The sequence below is a fragment of the Crocodylus siamensis genome, chromosome 11 (assembly GCF_052110815.1).
Source record: "Crocodylus siamensis isolate JL-2025a chromosome 11, ASM5211081v1, whole genome shotgun sequence".
Classification (NCBI taxonomy): Eukaryota; Metazoa; Chordata; order Crocodylia; family Crocodylidae; genus Crocodylus; species Crocodylus siamensis.
In genome coordinates, this window is record NC_143405.1 from 8,801,082 (window position 1) to 8,822,039 (window position 20,958).

General features: G+C 57.7%; 1 protein-coding gene across 1 annotated transcript in view; it reads right to left on the reverse strand.

Annotated features, from left to right (window-relative positions):
- The window catches only part of HMCN2 (hemicentin 2), an 82,335-nt gene that overhangs the window by 17,956 nt on the left and 43,421 nt on the right, over nt 1–20,958 (reverse strand). Inside the window, exons 40-73 of the mRNA XM_090022229.1 lie at nt 20,702–20,825; nt 20,156–20,331; nt 19,626–19,722; nt 18,245–18,364; nt 17,723–17,884; nt 16,994–17,278; nt 16,193–16,360; nt 15,611–15,724; nt 15,229–15,315; nt 14,487–14,678; nt 13,850–14,023; nt 13,374–13,487; nt 12,595–12,737; nt 11,839–11,989; nt 10,895–11,113; nt 10,017–10,133; nt 9,008–9,195; nt 8,720–8,816; nt 8,374–8,535; nt 7,735–7,848; nt 6,654–6,856; nt 6,490–6,571; nt 5,854–5,985; nt 4,913–5,056; nt 4,601–4,760; nt 4,259–4,383; nt 3,868–4,051; nt 3,462–3,559; nt 2,459–2,737; nt 1,989–2,179; nt 1,827–1,908; nt 1,377–1,507; nt 1,009–1,150; nt 321–468 (exon numbers count right to left, since the gene is read on the reverse strand). Coding sequence (XP_089878355.1) covers nt 321–468; nt 1,009–1,150; nt 1,377–1,507; nt 1,827–1,908; nt 1,989–2,179; nt 2,459–2,737; nt 3,462–3,559; nt 3,868–4,051; nt 4,259–4,383; nt 4,601–4,760; nt 4,913–5,056; nt 5,854–5,985; nt 6,490–6,571; nt 6,654–6,856; nt 7,735–7,848; nt 8,374–8,535; nt 8,720–8,816; nt 9,008–9,195; nt 10,017–10,133; nt 10,895–11,113; nt 11,839–11,989; nt 12,595–12,737; nt 13,374–13,487; nt 13,850–14,023; nt 14,487–14,678; nt 15,229–15,315; nt 15,611–15,724; nt 16,193–16,360; nt 16,994–17,278; nt 17,723–17,884; nt 18,245–18,364; nt 19,626–19,722; nt 20,156–20,331; nt 20,702–20,825 — 5,105 coding nt within the window. The remainder of the gene's footprint in view (nt 1–320; nt 469–1,008; nt 1,151–1,376; nt 1,508–1,826; nt 1,909–1,988; nt 2,180–2,458; nt 2,738–3,461; nt 3,560–3,867; nt 4,052–4,258; nt 4,384–4,600; nt 4,761–4,912; nt 5,057–5,853; nt 5,986–6,489; nt 6,572–6,653; nt 6,857–7,734; nt 7,849–8,373; nt 8,536–8,719; nt 8,817–9,007; nt 9,196–10,016; nt 10,134–10,894; nt 11,114–11,838; nt 11,990–12,594; nt 12,738–13,373; nt 13,488–13,849; nt 14,024–14,486; nt 14,679–15,228; nt 15,316–15,610; nt 15,725–16,192; nt 16,361–16,993; nt 17,279–17,722; nt 17,885–18,244; nt 18,365–19,625; nt 19,723–20,155; nt 20,332–20,701; nt 20,826–20,958) is intronic.

The following is a 20,958-nucleotide window of genomic DNA, read 5'->3' on the forward strand; positions in this document are numbered from 1 at the left end:
CCCGAGAAGAGGGGCAAGGAGGGCACTTGGCCCTGAAGCAGACACTAACGCGGGTCTCCTTCGGAGCTCTCTGCCTCACAGAGAGGGGTCGGACCCCGGGAGCCAGGGGCTGCTCACAACACAGCCACTGCCCACGGGGGATGCCCCTCCGTGCCCCTCGCTGGGAAACAGCAGTGGGGCTAGGCTCTATCCCCATCCATTTACAAGGGGCCTGGCAACTCAAACAGCTGAACTGCAAGGCAGCTGCTGTGTTACAAAGCAGAGGGCAAGTGGCTGCCTTCACGCAGCAGGTTCAACCGGGGGGGCAGCAGTTCTCGTACCTCGGGCTGCCACCCGGCGGCAGGAGCAGGCCATCCTTCCTCCACGTCACCTGGGGCCGGGGCCACCCCTCCGCCTGGCAAGGCAGCACAGCTGACCGGTTGTCCGACGCACTGACCGTCAAAGGGCCTGGCTTTATCACGGGGGGGACTGCAACATCATCGCAGGGTAGGACACAAAGGAAGAGCAAGAGGAGGGAGCACAAGGCATTGAGGTGGGGCTCTCACGACGATGCCCAAGACCAAGCCCTGGGCACCCTCTTTCCAGGGTGAGCATCGAGCGCGCGTGCGTTCCCACTAGCTGGGTGTAACTTCCAGCACGGAGGGAAGGAAGAAGCATAAAACGAAAGAGGGAATATCTGAGGCACTGAGCTCAACCCCTCCGGCCAGCTTGGCAAGCTCTCATAGCTGTACTCTAACCCTGCCCAGCCCTACCACCCACTTGCCCTTTGGGGTTCCCGCTCATGAACACAACCCCATAACATGGGGCATCCCACTGAGCTCAGAGAGGGGCGCCACATAGTCCAAAGCTACATCAGTACTGCCAACCCCCTGCACGGTAAGGAGATGCCAAGCCCAGCTCTCGTGCTTGCTGCCCTTAAAGGCAGCCCAGTTCCCTCGGCTCCTGTGAGCGGCGGTGACTGTCACCAGCTGTAAGCCGGAGCCCAGGCACTGCCGGTGCTCTGCTCACCGTGGATCTCCACCTGGAAGCGCAGGCTGGTTGTCCCCAGATCACTGCTCCAGGTGCAGCTATACTCGCCCCCATCGGGCACTGCCACGGCCTCAATCTGGAGGAAGCGCCCCTCGGCCAGGAACTGCATGCGGGCATCCTCCTAGCAGCACCCAGAGATGCTCCATCAGCAGCACGCCAAGGGCTGTCATTGGCATGGCTGGGATTACCCGGCCAGACGCTACCCACTGATGCCGGATGAGGACTGGGATGTCCTGGACATGTTGCCGAGACCCCAGCACCTTGCTCCAGCTCCCTCAACGCACAGAGCCCAATGTGGTCCATGCAACAGCAGGCTGACCTCTGCCCAGACTGCCACAGCCACGCACCTGGAGCAAGGATCCTTCTCGGTGCCATTTGATACGGGGAGGAGGGCTGGCATCTGCAGGGCATTCCAGGATGAGCCGCCCATTAGCCAGTGCCGTCAGGGAGCGCGTCTCGCCCACGAAGGGAGGTGGTGCTGCTGGAACAGGCCAAGGGGTCAGGAACGGGCTGAAGGCAAATCCTGCCCAGGAGGAACTTGGAGCACCAGGAAGCAGGTGCCCCCATGGCATGGGCGTCCCCATGTGCCAGCCAGGAAATGCCACAGCCCTCCACCACTGCTCTGGGCATGGGGCAGCCAGCAGGGTGAGCCAAACTGCCTGGTGCCACTAGACACCCATGCAGCTCTGCTGGGCATCCAAGCCCCTTCTGCCAGGGGTAGGAAGGCATTTGCAAGAGCAGCCTAGCTCCACGGCTGCCCCCTGCCTCAGCTACGGGCCTGTACCTATTCACAGTACCTTGGATCTTGACCTGGAAGCTCCTGCTGTCCTCGCCTGCGGGACTCACCGCCAGGCAGGTGTACAAGCCAGCATCGTCCGCCTGAGAAAGGCCGGGAGGCTAAGGTGAAAACCAAGGCAGGGAAGGAGGGAGACGCGAGGAAGAAGACGAGGAGCCCCCACCTGCACGCTGTCTACACGGAGGGCACTCCCATTCCCAGGCACAAAGCCGGACCTCGCGAGGGGCCGACCGTCTTTCTCCCAGGTGAGGCTGGGCACCGGGACCCCGGCTGCCGTGCATGCCAGTTCTAACGGGTCGCCCACAGCGGCGGTCACTTCGGTGGGCTGGGCCGAATCCTGGATCCGCGGAGGCTCTGTAAGGCACACGAGGGCTGGTGACATGCCCAGTCCTCTGCAGCAGAGGCTGGGGATGTCGGGCATCTGCCATGAGAAACGCCTCAGGGAAGAGTTGTGCCGTCATAGTCATCCTTGTGGCTATCCCCAGCCCCACCTGGGCCCCCGCTCATGCCCGCACTGACCAGAGCAGCCTCTTCACCATCCCCTTCCTCCAGTCTATTCACCCAAATCAGCCATGCCAAGGGCCCTCAGCCCACCCTCTCCCTGTTTTCCCCGGGGAAAGCCAGAGCACGCACCCATGACAGAGAGGTGGAAGTGTCTGCTGGCCTCGCCGGCCTCGTTCACGGCAACGCACGAGTACACGCCTGAGTCCTTCGGCTGTACCGCCTCCAGCGACAGCTGCGTGCCCTGGCTGCTGGGGACCAGGTTGCTTTGCCAGCTCAAGGGCTCGCCGTCCTTCAGCCAGGACAGGGTGGGGAACGGCGAGCCCCTGGCTTCACAGGTGAAGGTCACCGCCGTGCCCTGGGTTGCCGTCAGGTCCTCGCTGCTCTCGGAGGGCTCCAGGGCTGGGGGAACTGGGGGGACCAGAAGCAACCAGAGTCTGTTCCTGGGGGTGGGGAAGGCTTTGCCCGGTGTCCACACAAACAGGGGATCTCCTCCCAGATAAGCTGCCTGCTGCCCACTACTGCCGTGTGCCTGCAGGCTGGAAAGTCCAGTAGGACGGACCCAGCCACAGCAGGTCTCTGGAGCCGGGCAGCGTCCAAGGGCTCTCTAGCTTATGCGGTGGCTGGTCTGGCCGGGGACCTGCATCCGAATGGCCTGCTCAGGGCGGCACGCTGCTCTGCACAGGGGACCAACAGTCCCCAAACAACCGCCAGCACACCACCCCTGGCAGGCCGCTCCTGCCACGCACCCTTCCTCTCCTACGCCCTCTGAATAGGAGCAGACAGAGACCTGCTGCTCCATCCAGCTTTCCTGTCATGGCCCAGCCAGAGAGAAGTCAGGCTGGAAAGGATCTTCATTGTCCAGGTGATGGCAGGTCCCCCGCATGAAGCATTTCCCCTCCCGCAGCCAAGACCCCACCTTCCCTATCCTCTGATTTGCAGCCAACCTACTCCTCCCTCCCCACATCTTTCTTCCATCTCCTGCCCTTTTCTTCCGTGCAACCCCTCCCCCTCCATTTCCCCAGTCCCCCTCCACCCTCTTTCTGGTTGGCAAACCACTCCCTTGGTGTTTTGGTCCATCTTGGCCCCTTCCCAGCTCTGCTTTCCCCAGTTGCAGGGTCAGGTCCCTTCATACCCTGTATCTGGAGGGCGAAGCTCTGCTCGGCTACCCCCGCCGGACTGGAGGCAACGCAGGTGTAGATTCCCCCATCCGAGACCTGCACCTGGGAGACCCTGTCCCCACACAGGGAGGCTGGGATCAATTCACAACACAGCCCCAGGCCTGGCGAAGCCACTCCCATGTAACATGGCAGGCAATGGCTTCTGCCAAGCACAGAGCCCCAGCTGGGCTTAGTGCTGGGTGCTCAGCACCTCTGCAGATTAGGCCCCTGGGAGTTTACAACTCCACCAACTCCGGAACAGGTCAGCGAGAGCCAGGCAGGCACAACTGGCATGAAGCTGAGCTGGGGGAAAACTTCATATAGAGACTTGAGAAGCTGAGCTATGCCTGCGGAAGGTGCCTTGGGCCTCTGCATTCTCACCTGAGGGCTCGCCCTGCGGACAGCAGGCTCACCCGGTGGGACAGCGGGAGGGGCAGGCCATCCTTCAGCCAGCTGATCTGCAAGGGAGGGGAGCCCCTGGCCGGGCACTCCATGGTAACCAGCCCCAGGGGGATGCTGCTCAGGACCGTGGAGTCATTGGTGCCTCTCTCGATGGAAGGGGGCACTGGGGGGGCGGGAAGGAGACATTTTTCACGTGGATACACAGACCTCCCCTCTCCAGCCCCTGAGCCCCCAGCTGGGAGGTAGCAGAGGGAACGAGGGTCCTGGGCAGGGGTGGGGGCTTCTGCCACAAAGCCAGAAGTTGGGATTTCATGGCCTGATACACACTCGCTCCCTCCCCCTACCAGCACCATGGGGATGCATCACTCACCCAGGACAGTCAGTGTGTGGAGTTTGGTGTCCTCGCCAGCACTGCTCTGAGCCAGGCAGGTGTATGCCCCTGAGTCAGAGGCCTGCAAGCCCTCCAGGAGCAGGGAGCTCCCATCAGGAGACAGCCTGTACACAGGCAGATGGGAGGCTCAGTGAGTTGAGGTATCCCCCATGACCCACCCACACAAAGGCAGTCAACCTGGGCTTCTCTGCATCTAATGCACAAGCCCCCTAGAGCTAAAGGAGCCCCAGCAGCAGGCTTCAGCCCGGCTGGAGCTGGCCACTGGAGTGGCACGTGCATCAGTGCCCAGCCAGGCCCCACCTGCCCCATCACCGGGCCTACCACAGGCGAGGGGCATCATGCAGCTCCAGCGGCCTCCCATCCTTCAGCCACATGATCTCCGGCTCTGGCTGTCCCTTCGCCTCACAGTCCAGTCTCACCCCTCGGCCCTCCGGGACACTGTGCTCGCTGGGGACACCTGCCCCCAGGATTCTTGGCGCCACTGGATGGAGCAAAGAATGCGACTGGAGAGGTGCAAACTTACCAGCTCTCTTTGCAACCTCCCACATGCTGAGGAGGCCAAGACCACTGACCCCACACTGCCCTGATGCCTACGGAGCAACCCATGCATCCACCCAGCCCTGCCAGACCAACCTTGCACGGACACAATAAAATCTTTGCGTGCCTCCGCATCCAGACTCTGCGCCAGGCAGGTGTAACGGCCCTCGTGGAACAGCTGCAGGGAGCTGATCTGGAGCTGTCCCCCTCGGGACACCACGCCCCACTCGGCGCTGCTCTCTGAAGTGGGAAGACAACCCCGTCAGGCCTTGAACTCAAAGCACTGCCCCTGGGGAATAAATCACCCAGTCCAGAAGCATCCAGAAGAGCCAGCAGAAACCCTAGCAAGGCCAGGGCAAACCTAAGCAGGGCCAGGTCATATGAACGGTGCCTGCATTCATATTATACAAGGCATGTCTACACATGCATTTAAGCACACTGAAATTTAATGTGCATTAGCTTAATGCGTATTAAGAGGCTTTAGGCAGGCTTCTACATGTGCAGGCATGAAAGTCCATTAACACTACATGTGGACTGACTTGGGACTAAAATTAGTCCCAAGTCAGTCCACATACACAGCATTAATGCACTTTAACGCGTCTACATGTGCATGTATGTGCTTTAACTATTTGCTCCTAAAGTCAATACCTGCATTTGTAGGTATCAAATTTAGGTGCAAATAGCCTATAGTCACCATTTCTAATAAGCATTAACTTAGGTGAATATGCATTAAAGCATCACATGTAGACGTGCACACAGGGACTTGTATCTTTCTGAGACTGACATCCTGTCACAGACCTCAGAGCACTTCACAGGAAGAACTCACCCACTATGAGTCTGGAAACTACAACATCCCCAGTTTGGAAATGAGGACACTAAGGCACAGTGCGGTTCAAAGACTGGCTCAAGGTTAGAGCTGGAGCTGATGCCACAGCTGGGAAGCACGTGCCACCCCCTGCCCTTGAGAAGACCTTGCTGCACGCACTGTGTTTAAGACCCATCCTTCCCACCACACCCACCAGGCACTGTTCCCATACCAAGCGGGGACCCGTCCTTCAACCAGGTGATGGCCGGAGGGGGCACGCCGACTGCATTGCAGGTTAGGATGAGGAGGTTTCCTGCAGCACTGTCAATGGTCTCCTGCTGTGGGTTCTCAATGCTCGGGGGAACTGGGAGCAAAACAGAAAGCCCAGGGAGTCGATACCATGGGGGCTGCTGGTCACCAGGCACCGCTGGGGTGTGCCCAGGCTCCCATTCACACAGCACAAGCACTAACAGCTCACACACAGAAACTCATATAGGGCCCCCTTGGCTTTACACCCCAAGCTGGGATTATTGCATGGGTGGGGAAACCGAGGCACAGTGGTGGAGGTGACTGCTCCAGTGCCACATACAGCAACAGAGCCAGGAATCCACCCATCAGTGCAGAGCTTAAGTGGACAATGCCCAATGCTTTCTCTATCCTTCCCCTTGCTGACAAGCTCTGGGGACAAGTTAACTCCCTCTGCTTGGGCTGGAGGGACTAGAGACAGGCCTGATGCACGATGCAGCTACTGTCCTGTCGGCCACCCCAAATCTGCGCTTGACCTCCATCCCAACCTGCCTCCCCTTTGCGGCCCGTGCCAGCCCTCAGCCAGGACGGGAGGGAGCAGGCCCTCCCTCTGAGGCCTTACCTTGGATGGCAAGCACAAAGGCCTGCTCTGCCTCTCCAGCCACATTGGTGGCCTTGCAGCTGTAGAGCCCTTTATCTGACACCTGGGGGAGGAGGCAGTGGTCGGCATCTTGCACGTGGAGCCCAGCTGAGAGGAAAGGGCTCCCTAGGCGCAGCCGGCCTTACCTGGGCATTCTCTATCTCCAGCCTTTGCCCCTTCTGCAGGGCCCGAGCACCATTCCCAAGGCCCAGCTGGTGCCCATTCTTGTACCAGGTGACCACAGGCTCCGGCTGAGCATTGGTCTCGCATTGCAGAACTGCAGTCTCTCCAACACGCACCACCACGACATCCTGCAGGCCTTCGGGGGGCTGCCTGATGGTGGGAGGCACTTGGAAAGGGACACACAGACAAGAGGAGCTGGTACTGCTGGCAGGTGAGGAACGACGCTTCCTACAGAAGGAATCAGCCTTTCCATGGGGTCAGTCAGAGCTCCCTGGAAGTCATCCACACCCACAGAAAATGCGGATACCAAACCCTTCATGGAAACACACGTGTCCCTGAATAGCACCTTCTCCATCACCTGCACGAGCTCTTCCAGTGTATAAAGCATGCAAACAAAAGCTATGGTGGGAGGAGAAACACAGAGCCAGTTTCCAGAAGGCTTCCAGGTGCATCCACCCATGTGCAAGTTGTGCACTTATCCCATTGCAGGCTGGTGCAAGCAGGGACACCAACGCAGGCCCTATGACATTCTTCTCCATAGGGATATGTCAAAGACACATGGAGCATCACTCGTAGAGCATAGCGCTGAAACAGATATGCCAGCACTGAGGTCACCTCCCAAAGGACCCTACTTCTACACTAGCAACTAGGTGTAGCTCTTTGTGTACAGCCTCAGTAATTAGAAAATACCCCATCAAGCTGATCCCATCCCTTCCTATAGCTTTGATCTCCACCTTCCCAGAGAGGGCACTTCAGAACCTGGAAACACCATTGGTATCAACTCATGAACAGAGAAATTTCTCTCCCAGGGGAGAACCAACACTGAAACTGCTACTGGCCCACCCCACGTTGTACTGTGAGCCGACGCGTCTGCAAGGAGGCAGGCTGGAGACTGAAGATCCATACCTGACACTAGGGACTCTGGTTTCTACACTGTACGTTTGGCTCTTCTGGTCGGACCAGAGGCTGGAAAGCTGAGGGGAAGAGGCTGGCTGATGGTGCACCAGGCAGCCAGGGTCCGGAGGCTGGGAACGCCTTGCTTACCATGAACGCGGAGAAGAAACTGCTTCTCATCTCTGCCAGCAGCATTCAGTGCCACACACATGTACTCCCCTGCGCTGGACATCTGGGCTCGGGGGATCTGTAGGATCTGAGAGCCTGGAAAAAGGAAAAGCTAGCAGAGAGGGGCTCACTGACTGTCTCTTCCTGTCACTAGGTCCTGAGGTTTGTGTTTGGCCACATCCACCCAGCAGCCCATTCTCCACACAGCACTGGATTCATAATAAAAATTTCCTTTATGCAGCACTCAAGGGGGGATCCCAGTGACAGAGCCCTTGCAGGCCAGAGCCCAGAGGCTGCCTACAAATAAGTGCCTAAGGAAGCAGTGGCTTATTCTTCCAAGTGTACAGTGATAGGAGAACCTCCTCCACTGCTGGTTGGTATAGGTCTCTCTCCACTTGGTGAGTTTGGGGCCGAGATGCCCAAAGGAGCCTTAGGGATTCAGACACTCTGGAAAATCCCAGCCTGAAGCTCTTCACATGCTGCATCAGATACCAGGGCAGTTAAATATGTTAAGAAATGCAGCCTGCCCCTGAGCAGCAGCAGCCTGCCCTACCCTGCCCTGTTGGAAAGGGCTTTGCCTTACGAACCAGTCTGGGCTCTCACCTGCCCAGCTTTACACACCTGGGATGATGGAGACCTCCTCGCTGGGCAGCAGGGCATGACCGTCCTTGTACCAGGTGATCTCAGGGGCAGGATGCGACTGGACGTCACAAATGAGGGAGACGCTGCTATCGATGATCGTGCTGATGCTTTCTGGATTGGCTCCCACTATCCTTGGCGGGACTGAGCCCCCCAAGACCAAAGGGAAAATGTAACAGAGTATTTAAAATGTCCCTCCCTGCATATCAAGGCAAGGATGAACCAATGGCTATAAACAACCTCACTGGGTGCAGCGAGAGATTGGATGGCCGCATGGATTAATTATTGAAGGACTGGCAGGGCTGAAGGGTCCACGCTAACTACTCACCTTGAACCACGAGAGCAAAGAGCTTCTCTGCAGAGCCTGCCTGATTCTTCGCCACACACATGTAGTTGCCAGCGTCTTTCACCTGTGCCGCAGCCACCTGCCAAGGAAAAGCAGAGAGCCCCACTAGGTCAGCTTGCCGGACAATGCAGGATGGCCACCGTGCCCATGGTTGGAGCCTGCAGGAAGCCCAGACATGGGCCATCACACTCAACTGAGCTGTTGCCCACTACCCCTTGCAATGGCAGCAGGCAAGATCAGAGCAGCTATTTTCTGGTACCACCAGCTCACCCGAAGGAGCTGGCCATCTTCCAGGATCTGGTGCCGTGGCCCGGCATGGAGGGGAAGGTTGTTCTGGAACCAGGACATGGTGGGTGATGGGTTCCCGCTAGCCTCACACTTCAGGTGAGCCGTGCTGTTAGCAAGTGCTGTCACCTCTTCCACCAGCTCCTCTGTGGTCCCCTGGATAACGGGGGGAGCTGGGGCAGAGGGGACAAGCAGAACCAGTTAGTCGTGAAACGCTCAGCTCTCAGCCCTACCATCAGCTCTTCCTCCCCATGGGAGAAAGGAGTTGTTAGTCTCGATCAAGCGCAGCCAGCGACATCCCTCCTTGCCCATGTGCTCCCTTATCGCTCAGCCTTAACCCACCTCACTCCTCACCGTGAGCACACTGCAGATATGCCATCTCCCTTGGGTACTGGCAGTGACAGCAAGGCGCCCCCCTGCTCTAGCACAGAGCCAGGAGGAGACCCCAAGATACCCTGCTCTTAGACTGTGTGACCCGCTTGTGTCCGCTCAGGTTCAGGGAACGCAGCCACGTGGAGGAAGCATCGCAGGGGGAGAGCGCACATTTGCTCCATGTCTGTACCTGAGGCACCAAGGCTGGAGGTGCCCCCAGCACGGGACAGACAAACCACCTCCCCACGCCTGCCTCTCACTCCCCACCAGGCAGCATCCCCCATGCACCAGCCACTGGCTCCAGCCTCAGCTCCTCTGCCTCTCACAGGCAGCTAAGCCCATGATCCAGGCCTGTGCTCCTAACACACAGCCTAGAAAGTAACTGGAAATGGGGACAGGATGTTGTTGTCCAGTTGGGAAAGTGCTTGAATTCCCTTGAAGGGAATCCCTGCAAGAAGTCCCATGAACTAAGCCACTGGGGACCTGCCGGGTCTGCTCCCTATGATTACTCTGAGTCCACGCCTCTCACCTCTTCCTCCCTGCACCCAGAGGCAATAATAACCACCTCTTTGAAGTCGCCTGGACTATGGACATCATCGCCAGGTGCCACCCTGGTACTCACTCAGCACTGCCAGCTCGTAGTGCAAGCGGTCCTCGCCTGCCTCGTTGGCCGCCTCACACGTGTATCTCCCACCATCCTCTGCCGTGGCCGCGGGGATCTGCAGGACGCGTCCGCCTGCTGCACGACAGAGAGACAGGGTGGGCTTGGGGGAAGAGGCAGAGAGAGGTGCTACACTGGCAGCCTTCTAGTGAGAGGGAAGCTGCTCTGTGGGCTGGCATCCTCCGTGCACGGCCATGCCCTCTGTGCCAGCGACGGTCCATGCTCCCTTGCACTGTCAGGCCATGCTAATGCCTCCCCTGACAGCCAACAGCTCTGGGCATGAGCCAGTGAACCACTATGCAAGCTACCTCCATCTGTATGTGGCCTCCACATAGCACTCAAACTATATAGCACTCAATACTATAGAGCAATTAAGCGGATTGTCACAAGGGAGGAGAGGGCTGTTTAAAAAGGCCACATGGCTGGGCAGGGAGATCACTGGAGGAATGGGGTCCCATGTCTGTCGCCATTCTGCGCACAGCTCCTGCTGTGGTCATCCAGGTGACGGAGGATGTCAGAGTGGCAGCACGCCCCTGAAGTACCAGGAGGGCAGAGGTGTTTCATCCAGAGCATCCCCCAGCCCAACAAGGGCCCTGGGTTTGCACCTGGCGCATCCATTAAAACACAGCAGAGGCGCATCACTGGGATACACCTGGAACCCCTGTCCACACAGAGAAGTGGAGGGGAGAGCCACAGCCCACGGGATTCACAGCGACACAGCTGGAACCCCTGGCACACCGGATTCCTCGTGGTACTTTCTCTACCCGGAAACCCCAGCAGATGCCGAGTGGCTAAAAGAAGCTCTCACCGAAGTCGTGTCAGCAAGACAAACTCATTACCTAGCAGCATCACGGCCCCTTCCACAGTGGAGAGGGGCTCTCCATCCTTGGACCAGGTGAGCGTGGGGGGTGGGATGGCATTCGTGTCGCAGTAGAGGGAGGCTGGGGAGTTGACCACCACCTGCCGGTGCTCTGTCACCTCGCCGTCCCAGTCTTCCTCCCGGTACCGGATCTCAAGGGCCGCATTGGCATTGCCCTGCTTCTGGAACAGGGGGGGCACTGGGAAAGACATGGCCTCAGCCATCAGCGCCATGCTGGTGGAAGGACCTGGCAGAGCACACGGACAGCCCGAGCAGGACAGGATCCTGGGGCTGCAGCGCTGATGGCACAGCGCCCTGCCCTGCCCTGCCCAGCCCTCCAAAGCACCCGCCCACCCCAGCCTGCAGCACCCCTGCGCTGGGGGTGCCCATAGAGGTGGGTGGGAGTGTGCCTTCCCCTGTAGCAGGAGGCTTGGCCCTCTACCTGGGACCGCTCGAGTGTATATTCACAGCCTTTTACAGAAGCAAGACATTGGCCACTGTGGTCGCCCCCTGCTTTCCCCATAGCAGATTCAGGCGTGATGTCAGGGTTGACGGTAGCTTCACAAAGAGGTTAAATTATGGATTTGTATAGGATGGCTTGAATAGGGCTGGTCCTGCCTCAGGCAGGGGACCAGACTCGATGACCTCCAGAGGGCCCTTCCAGCCCCACTTCGCTATGATTGTTTGTCCCCCAGGGATTCCCAGCAGAGACCCGAACACAAGCTCAGGTGAGCACTACCTGTCCTTCCCGTGGAAAAGGGGCTCTCACTTGCCGGTGGTTGAAACATTATAGCACCACTGCTCATTTCCCCACCCTCACCACTAGCTGCCCTCTCCCGTTCTTCTCAGGGCCAGCTCTCTTCCAAGATCTTGCTTCCTGCTTCGTTCAGCCCAGACAGCCTTGTTCTGTGAGGAGCCACCCACCTTGAACGTGCACAGCAAAGTCCTTGCTGTCTTCGCCTACCGGGTTGGTAGCAATGCAGGTGTAGCGCCCAGCATCAGAGACACCGGCGGAGCTGATCTGTATAATCTGCCCATCGCTGAGAGTCTGGAGATGCGAGTCCCTCCCCAGGAGCTGGTGAAGAGATGCCCCACCCCACAAGGCAAGAGAAGAGGAAAGTTAAAACACCCCTACAGCCTTGAGACAGCTGCTGAAAAAATGCAGCATCCGGAAAGAAAATCCAGACTCCAAACCTTAAAACAGGCCCCTTCCCTTCCCAACTGGCTGCAAATGGCTCTTCTCTTCCCCGTTAGCCTGGGCTCTCAGTCAAACCACGTTATTTCATGCAGTTCAGGACACAATTATGAATCTGAATTAAAATAAACTGCAGATCCAAGAATTATCCCGTCCCTGCAACCTCGGGTTTATTCACCCCTCGGTGCCCAGGCAGAGTTACGGCAACTCAGAGCACCCAGCTGTGGAGCAGCTCCCCGCTCTGGGAAGGACCACCCGGCTGCGTATCCCGTGGCCCTGTCTGCTCTTCCCACCAGCAGCCTGATGGGATGAGGAGAGCTGCCTGGGATGCGCTGCAATAAGGCCTTGTGGAGTCCTCTGCCCTGCAACATGAAGGGCCCAACGCAAAGCGGTTCCAGTGCTCCCGGCCTCGGGTCCCCTCCTGTTATTTCTGGCAGGCGTCCACCCCTCCCCAGCAGTCCCCGTCTGTTCCTTCGCAGCCCCACCTGCCCGTCCTTGAACCACTGTATGGCTGGCTTGGGCACAGCCCAGGTCTTGCACTCCAATGTCACGGTGCTGTTGACCTTGGTCTTCACCTCCTCCATGGCGTATTCCCCCGAGTGCCCGTCCTTGGCAATCCAAGGTGGAACTAGGAGCCAGAAGACACAAGTACAATGAGGACAAGGTGGCAGTGGTCTCCTCCTTCCTGGGCATGCCTCCTACTCAGTGCCACCGCTTTGACAAGGATGCACAACAGCTGGCAGGTGCCACGGAAATCCCCAACTTGGGGCAAACAGGGCAGAGCAGACAACTCAAGGCTAAACATGCCCTGAGCAGTGCCAGTACTGTACCCTGCCCGTGCCATAGCAGAGAGCTCTTTACAACCGGCTGAGGTCTGAGGGTAGATATAACCATAAGACCATGGCGTGCAGCCAGCTGGCTCTTCAGTGTGGGCAGGAGATTGGGGAGCAGCCAGACATTACTAAAGGAGTGCTCTCAGCATGTCCATAAAGCAAACGTGTGGCAGCAACAGCACTGCCCAGGGAAGGGGAGGGGGCATGCAGAAAGCTTACCCCAAGAACATCTAGAGCTTGCAACATGCAGGGACTCTGTCTCGAGCTAACACATTACTCCAAAAAGAGCTGTGGGCCATTCACACCCCCTGCATACATCTAAGGGCACCCCAGTTGTGAAACAGGTTGGAGCTAAGCAGTGATCAAAGGGGACCGGGATGCCTCTCTAATGGTCTTTGGCAAAGCACTTGAGGATGGAGCTTGTTACGAACCGAGGACCCTCACTGCGGAGCTCTTCCTGGCCTCCCCAACCTCATTGGTGACAACACAGGTGTATCTGCCCGCGTCCTCTTCCAGGGCATTCAGAATCTGGAGCCTGTGGCCACCTGGGCAGGGGATGAGAAAAGTCCCGTGAAGATGCTGAGAGCAGCCCTCCATCTTCACACTGAGAAACAGGGAGGTGAATCATCTGGACTAGCACTCCCAGGGCTACAGACTGATCTTCCTCCACCTGGGCAGCAGCGGGGCGGCTTCCTCAGAAGACCCAGCCGACCTGCACAGACCCATACGTGGTGGCACTGGGTCTAAGACCTCTGCTTTCCCCCACCCTAGAAACTCTGGTCATGCAATCAGATCCACACCCCACGCCCGGGAGAGGCTCTGTGACTGATCCTCCATCCCTGCATCTCTCTGCCCAGGGTCCAGGCAAGCGCACACAAGGGGGCTGCGCAATGTTAGCAAAAATTACCAGAGAGAAACTGGACATTTGTAGAGGCTTGGAGAGGAGCCCCATCCTTCAGCCAGGTGATAGTAGGGGCAGGATAGGCCAGGGCCTCACAGATCAGGGATACGGGGTTATGGATGACTATGGTAACATCTTCAATGGTGTCCTCAAGGCTTGCCCCAGGAAAGGTGGGGCTAACTATGGAAAGAAAGAAGAGACCCCCCGTCCTTTTTCTGAGACTGACATGTGTTCCCCATCACAGCTGGAGCGATGCAGTGCCTCCCGCCACCCACCACAGCATGCAACGAGCTCAGCTCCTCAGAGCTGACCGCTGACCACGCAGCATCTCCTAGACCCTGTGCACACTTGGCAATGGACGGGTGCTTTATAAAGCAATTCTGGAGGTAGCTCTAGTCCCCATGACACTAGTGGTCACAGAAACCCTAGCCAACAGCTACCAGATAGATACAGTCACTCCAAGCCTAGCTGCATCTGGAATATAGGCAAGGTAATCACCGACTGTCCTCCCCACTAGGAACTGCAAGTGCTCAGCACCTCCCTGGACCAGACCATAAAAGAAGCCCAAAGCAGTAGTGATATCTTGCAGTCGACTTCTCTCCCCCTCTGAAAACGGCCACGGCCTTTCCAGCTCCCCGCCTACCTAGAACGCCGAGCAGATAGTGCTTGGTTTTATCACCCATGGAGTTGGAGGCCACGCAGGTATAGTAGCCAGCGCTGGCAGGTGGGGCTTGGTTTATCTGCAGCACCGATCCGTCTGGTGAGATGTAGTACGGTTCCCCAGGGAGCAAAGGGCGGGCATCTTTCAGCCAAGTGATCTTTGGCTTAGGATTGCCTGTAGGTTGAAAGGGAAAACTGGTGAAAAAGCACAACTCAGCCTCAGCACGAGATTTTCCGCTGCGTGCACAGCACTTCTGGAGCCAGGCAGCCCCGTGCTCTGGAGCCTGCAGAGGAGGCAGAGGCTGGGGCACAGCTCTGAAGCTTTCCATCAGGATCTCCAGGGGCACTTAAGGAGGCAGCCTCAAGCACTGGGATGCTGCATGAGCCATCCAGGGAAAGGAAAACTCAATACAGGAACAGGGTCTACCACCAGCGGGCCCTCCCGCCACCCAAAGCACCCCCCAGACCCAATTCAGCAATAACTCCCCAGCTGCCCTGAACCACCGCAACGACACAGCTGAACCAAAGCTCATGGAGGACTCGGAGGAAATGAGTGATCCAGGTACACACACCACTAGCTGGTTGCTCGCTCTGCCCCAACCATGAAGAACTGAGGTTGGCTGTCTCGCATGAACGGTATTATCCAGTCTTTACCCCTCAATTATCCTCCAGGGGGTCTGTAAATAAAACCACCTCTTGCTTTTTTCCAGCCCAGCGCCACTCACCTGTAGCAATGCAGGACCAGTTGACAGACTGACCCTCGGGCACTTTAACGCTCTCCTCTTTGTCCTCGTTCTCAATGCTGGGAGGAACTAGAAAGACAAAGCGAGCATGGGAGGCAGGGTGGTTCTCTCGCCACGAGCCCAGCTGACCCGAGCAGAACAAGCGACTGCCTCCTAAAGAGTCGCCTCAGGCATCAGAGAGCAGAGGACTCTGGGAACGCAGCACATAAATGGCCACATTGCAAAACCTCAACTCTGTGTGTGGGATTTAGGGACGGTGCAGAATCCCCCTTTGTAGCCCTGTAGAAAAACTGAGGTTGAACGGATGGAAAGAACGGGAAACAGATCCTAGAACCACGAACCAGATTCCTGGGTCTGTCCTTACCTAGGACCTCCACACCGAAATCCTTCCTGGCTTCCCCAGCTGCATTGCTAGCCAGGCAGGAATAGAGACCGCCGTCTTGGGCTTGCGTGTGGGTCAGCCTCAGAGCCCAACCACCTGGAAGTGAAAGGCAAAGAACATATAGGCAACATCCCGATTCATCTGTCCTGGCCTAGCAATGCTCAGAGAGCACCTGGAGGGATGTTCACCATGGCATTGGTACCCCCCACCGTCACATGAACCCGTGGGAGGGGTCAACATGGACCAGCGTGCTCTCCGGCCCCCGCCACGTTACAGCCGGGTAAGGGAGTGCAGAGCACCACTTCTTCCTCCTGACTGGATGGCAAATCTATCTGCACACGGCTGCTCTCAGGCATCCTCCACTGTTTCTTTCGGAAATGTGGCCAGCTGAGATTGCCAAGACACATCACGCCTGGTTGTAATACTCCATCCCCCAACGCAAGCCTAGGGTGCAACTCTCTATACGGGTGGTCTACACGGGGACTAAGCGACTCTGCTGTGGCTATCCCAGAAGGGCTAACTCAACAGGGGTGACGGACCGGTACCACGTTCCTTACTGCTCACCTGAGAGCAGGTGTATCCGCTCCCCGGGGATGACAGGTGCATCCTCCCAGAGCCAGGTGGCTGCTGGGGGCGGGATGCCAGAGGCCTCGCAGATCAGCATCAGGGGGGCGTGCAAAGGGACAGTGACATTGGTCACCGAGTCCATCCCCATAACCAGCTCTGGGGGAACTAGAGAGACAAGAGAGAGGAGGCTTCGTTCACGGTCTCCACGGCAGCACGGCAAGAGCAAAGGGGTCATCGCAGATATCCAGCCTGTCCCTGCCCTCAAGCGATCAGGTCAGATCCCATGAGGCCCCAAAGAGTTGTACTCAGAAAACCTTATTGCATCTCCTGCAGCTGCAAAGCCCAGACCCAGAGCAAGTCACTGTGCACCACAGAGCCCGTCATCGTATAAGAACACAAATTATTTGCACCTCTGAGGGTGCATTTATAGGTGCAACAAGTGCACACGACCAGTCAGATTCTCCACACTCCCCCAGATAGCTCGACTGCTTCGCTCTAACACATGTTGGCCCACGGCGTCTGCCACAGGTCCGTGGAAAATGTATGGCTTGGCTCCTTGCTGTCCCACCCTGCCTCGTGATTTTAAACCTCCCACCATTAACTGATGGGGCAGCCAGTGCAATCAGCACACTTGGAGCTTGTGAGACTCAGCCTTTTCCCATTCAAGGACCTTTGCTACTTCACATCTACTGGCCTAGCAAATACCTAGTGGAGTTGCCAGGACATAACAACAGCCCCGGGCCCCCTACTGTCATGCTCATCTCCTCCACGACCCCAGAAACAGCAGCACGTCCATACCATACACCGCAAGATCAAACCCTCTCTCCGCCTGTCCCATTGCGTTCTCTGCTAGGCAGGTGTAGCGTCCCGCGTGGGCGACTTGTGCCTCCTGAATATGCAGTGTCCACCCACGGTCTTGAAGGAGAAGGCCCTCCCCATTCACCACGGGCTGCCCGTCCTTCACCCAGGTCACCGTCGGTGGTGGTGTTCCCGTGGCCTCACACTCCAGCCTCCTCTCACCACCTCTGACCACAGAGGTCTTCTCTGGCCCTTCCCGGGTGCCACCTTTGATCTTCGGTGGTGCTGCAGGGAGAGGAACACAGGGCAGACATGGTCGTTGGACCTGGCAGGTTTGAGGTCCTTCTGGGTCTCAGACAGGAGACTACTGGCTGCAGGGAGCGACTGAACTGAACCGACAAGCCCAGCCTACTAGCTTTGCCAGGCACCGGGGCAATCGGGCTTCTGGGGTGAGCTTCAGTGCTCACCCGTTGTCTTCGAAACGCTAACATCTTCCCATTACCTAGGGCCAGAGAGTCCCCCTGGAACTGCGCTGGCTCCTTACCAGGGCAGCACCGAATTTTGCAGGTCACAGCTGCCTTCCGTCATCAGTGCGGGGCTGCAGCTGGCAGAGGTTACACCCCGAGCCCAACATGGCCTGCTCGGAGGTGAAGCATGAGGACTGCACCCCGCTGGCAAAGGTGAGGGGAGCTGGGTGCCGCCGCCTCGCCCAGCCCCTGCCTGGCTCACCGTGCACCTCCAGACGGTGCTCTTGGCTGCTACGGCCAGCGGCGTTGCTGCACTCGCAGGTGTACGATCCCGCATCCGCCGTCCGCACCTTCTCTATGGACATCAGCCTCCCGCCTGCAGAGATGAGCTCTGGGCCCCCAAAGTCAACCAAGATCGGCTCCCCTGATGGTGGAGGACAGAAAGGAAACACAAGGACCCCCCCGCTTAGGTCCCCGAGGATAGCAGCTTCCCATGCACTGCTCTACAGGTGCTTGGACCAGAGCTGCACTGCAGCATCTCTGTGGAGATATCCCAGTGGCTGCTTTTGTGCTGGACTTGCAGGGGCCGCTTGCCCTCTGGGACACAAGATAACATGGGGCAAAACCAAGCCATGCCCTGAGCAGATCTGGATCCATGCACAGCTGCTCCAGAGCCCACCCCCCGGGCTCAGCACCGCTGGCTCCAGCTGGGCGGGACGAGGGCTGGGGTGGTGTCAGTTCCTGTGTTGGGGGGATGGGAGGGAAAAATTGAACATGCCCCTACCATCCTTCTTCCAGGTCAGGGTGGGGAAGGGGATGCCGCTGCACTCGCAGGACAGCCGGACAGACTGCCCCTCCCTCACGGACAGCACGGCCGGCTCTTCCGAAGAGAACGAGGGAGGAACTGTGCCAGAGAGGAGAGGAGAGAAGAGACCAGCCCTGAGCACCAGGACATGGTCTTCCACCCAGGGTACCCAATGGCTAACGAGCCTGCTGGGGGCCAGGCTTGGTTTGCTATTACCTGGCTAACAGGGCAATTTTGGCCAGAAGGGCAGGAATTGGGAGCAAGGCGCCTGGGTGCTGGGGCACCCTGAAATGGGAAGTGGAGCTGTGCTCTGAGAGTACAAAGTACTCCGTAACGCCAAGTACTGGGTAAAATCGGGCACCTGATACTGGGCTCCCTCAATTCATGGATGCTTGTCTTCTTTATTGCTCTGGGTTTGGTTCCCCAGATATAAACCGCACCACAGAAAAGACCAAGAGCTGGCTTTGAATGACATCCTTTCAAGAAGGCCTGGGGCCACATACGCAGAACAAAGAGGTGAAAACAAAATACCAAGGCAGTATTTGTTATCTGAGCATCAGCCCTCCTGGGCACAGAATACGGGAGGAAAACAATAGGACTGATGATGAAATCTAAGACAACATGAGAGGTGTGCAAATCAACCTCAATTCTGGCACTTCCACCCTGCAAGTGTACACACACACACACCCCATTAGGTAGTAATAGCAGATCGGACCTCTTGAAAATCATTGGTGTGTTAGGAACAGGCTGTGGACTTTGTGTGGTTGCACACGTACACGCGTCTTTGAAGAACTGAACAAGGGCTTTCGGAAGGGCATTAAGTGTACTTTAGAACAAGACATATTTTAGGGACTATAAAACAGATATAATTCCCTGCCACAGGTACAATGACAAAGGAGGGTGTTCTGAGCTTAACAGCCATCCCAGGATGAACATGGCCCTGGTGGAGCCAGAAGACCACCAGTGATGACAGGCTTGTGTGGATGTCATCCAGCCCCAAGTCAGGCCGGGGTGGGTGAAGTTGTTTCTCCATCTCTGCAAGTTACATCTCAAATGTACAGGCACAGGGCCAGTATTTCAGGAGACCTGAATACCCCCAGCTCCCACCCCAAACCAAGGATGGGCACTCAACACCCCTCACAATCAGTTCCAGCTCTGGACAAGGAACATCTGGTTTTCAAGGGTATTCTCAGAGGAGACCACATGATGTTGCACGATTAATAATGAGGGGGCTGACACTGGGCCGAGAGGCCACAAAGTTGGATTGCTGATGTGTACCAGAGATAGCACAGAATATCCTTGCCCCCACCCAACTCCATCTGCAGCCGAGGTAAGGCAGGATGGAAAACAGAGCTCTTACCCCACACGTTCAGGTTGTAGTGCCTTTCTGACCGGCCCCGGTGGCTGGACACCTCGCACGTGTACCTCCCCACATCTCGCACCTGAGCTTGCTCGATCTGAGAAAGCAAGCAGAGCCGCAGTGGGAAGGGGAGAAAGGCAAGAAGCTCCTCCTTGCACTCTCTGTTCTAGCACCATGGCCAGCAAAGCCCAGCAGCAGAGATGTGGCTCACAGGGACCCAAGCAGGCCGCCATGGGGTCATTGAGGCTCCCCCCGGAACAATCCTTCATGCCGGTGCTGTGCTGCAGCCATCGGCGCAGGGACGCAAGGACAAAGGGGAGCACCAAGTCTGCATAAAGTCTGCCAGGCCTCGAGGGAGGCTGCAGGTGCCCATTTACCCATGCCCCTGTGTCGCAGGGGAGCTCCCTGCCAGCCAGCTTCTGAGGCAAGGCATGGGACAGCCAGCGGACGCTGGCCAGACATGGCAGGACCCCAACCCTGGTTGCATGCCCACATCTGTGTGTCCCCTCAGCACCCGTGAGAGCAGTCACCTGGAGAACGGCCCCATCAGCTGAGAGCTGGAGGCCTGGGCTCCATGCAAGAGGATACCCATCCTTCTGCCAGCGGGGTGCCAGCGAGGAGGGAGGACCGCTCTGGCACTCCAAGGTCACTGACTGGTTGGCAACGACTGAGACATTCAGCTCCTCACCCAGGATATTCAGGGGCACTGAAAAGAGAATGACCCTGAAGTGAATCAGTTGGGACAGGAGGTCCTCCCTCGGGCTAAGCCCCCTGGGACAAAGGATTCAGCAGAACACGCCAGTAAACCCAGAACCATTGACCCCAACCTCCTTCCCAGAGATCACTGTGCCCAGCCTCGGTATGGGCAAAGGCCCCCAATGCAATCCCTGAGATAGCCAGGGTATTGCAGCCATCCTGCACGGGGCTCTGGGGTGACCGCTATCTGCACAGCTCCTAGCAAACAGCCAGACTGGCAGCTTTTAAGCATTTTTCCCAGCCGGGTAGCCCCCCCTGAGAGGCAGGTAGGCAGGGACATGTTCTCCTCTGCCTGGGAGTGCCAGGGGGGCTACACTTACCTTGCACCTGCAGGGCAGCATCCCACCTGTCTTCCCCCACCGCGCTGGTGGCCACACAGGAGTACATCCCCGAGTCCGAGACATGAGCACTGGCCAGGGAGAGGACACGTCCCCTAAAGAGGACCTGCGCCATTCTCAGAATGAGACAAGAAAGGAGCCAGGTGAGCAGATGCAGAGGGAGGAGTTTCCAGCCACCGGCCAGTCCTTCAGCACACGAGGCTGAGGAGCCACTGGGAATCCCAGAGAGACAGAAGGAC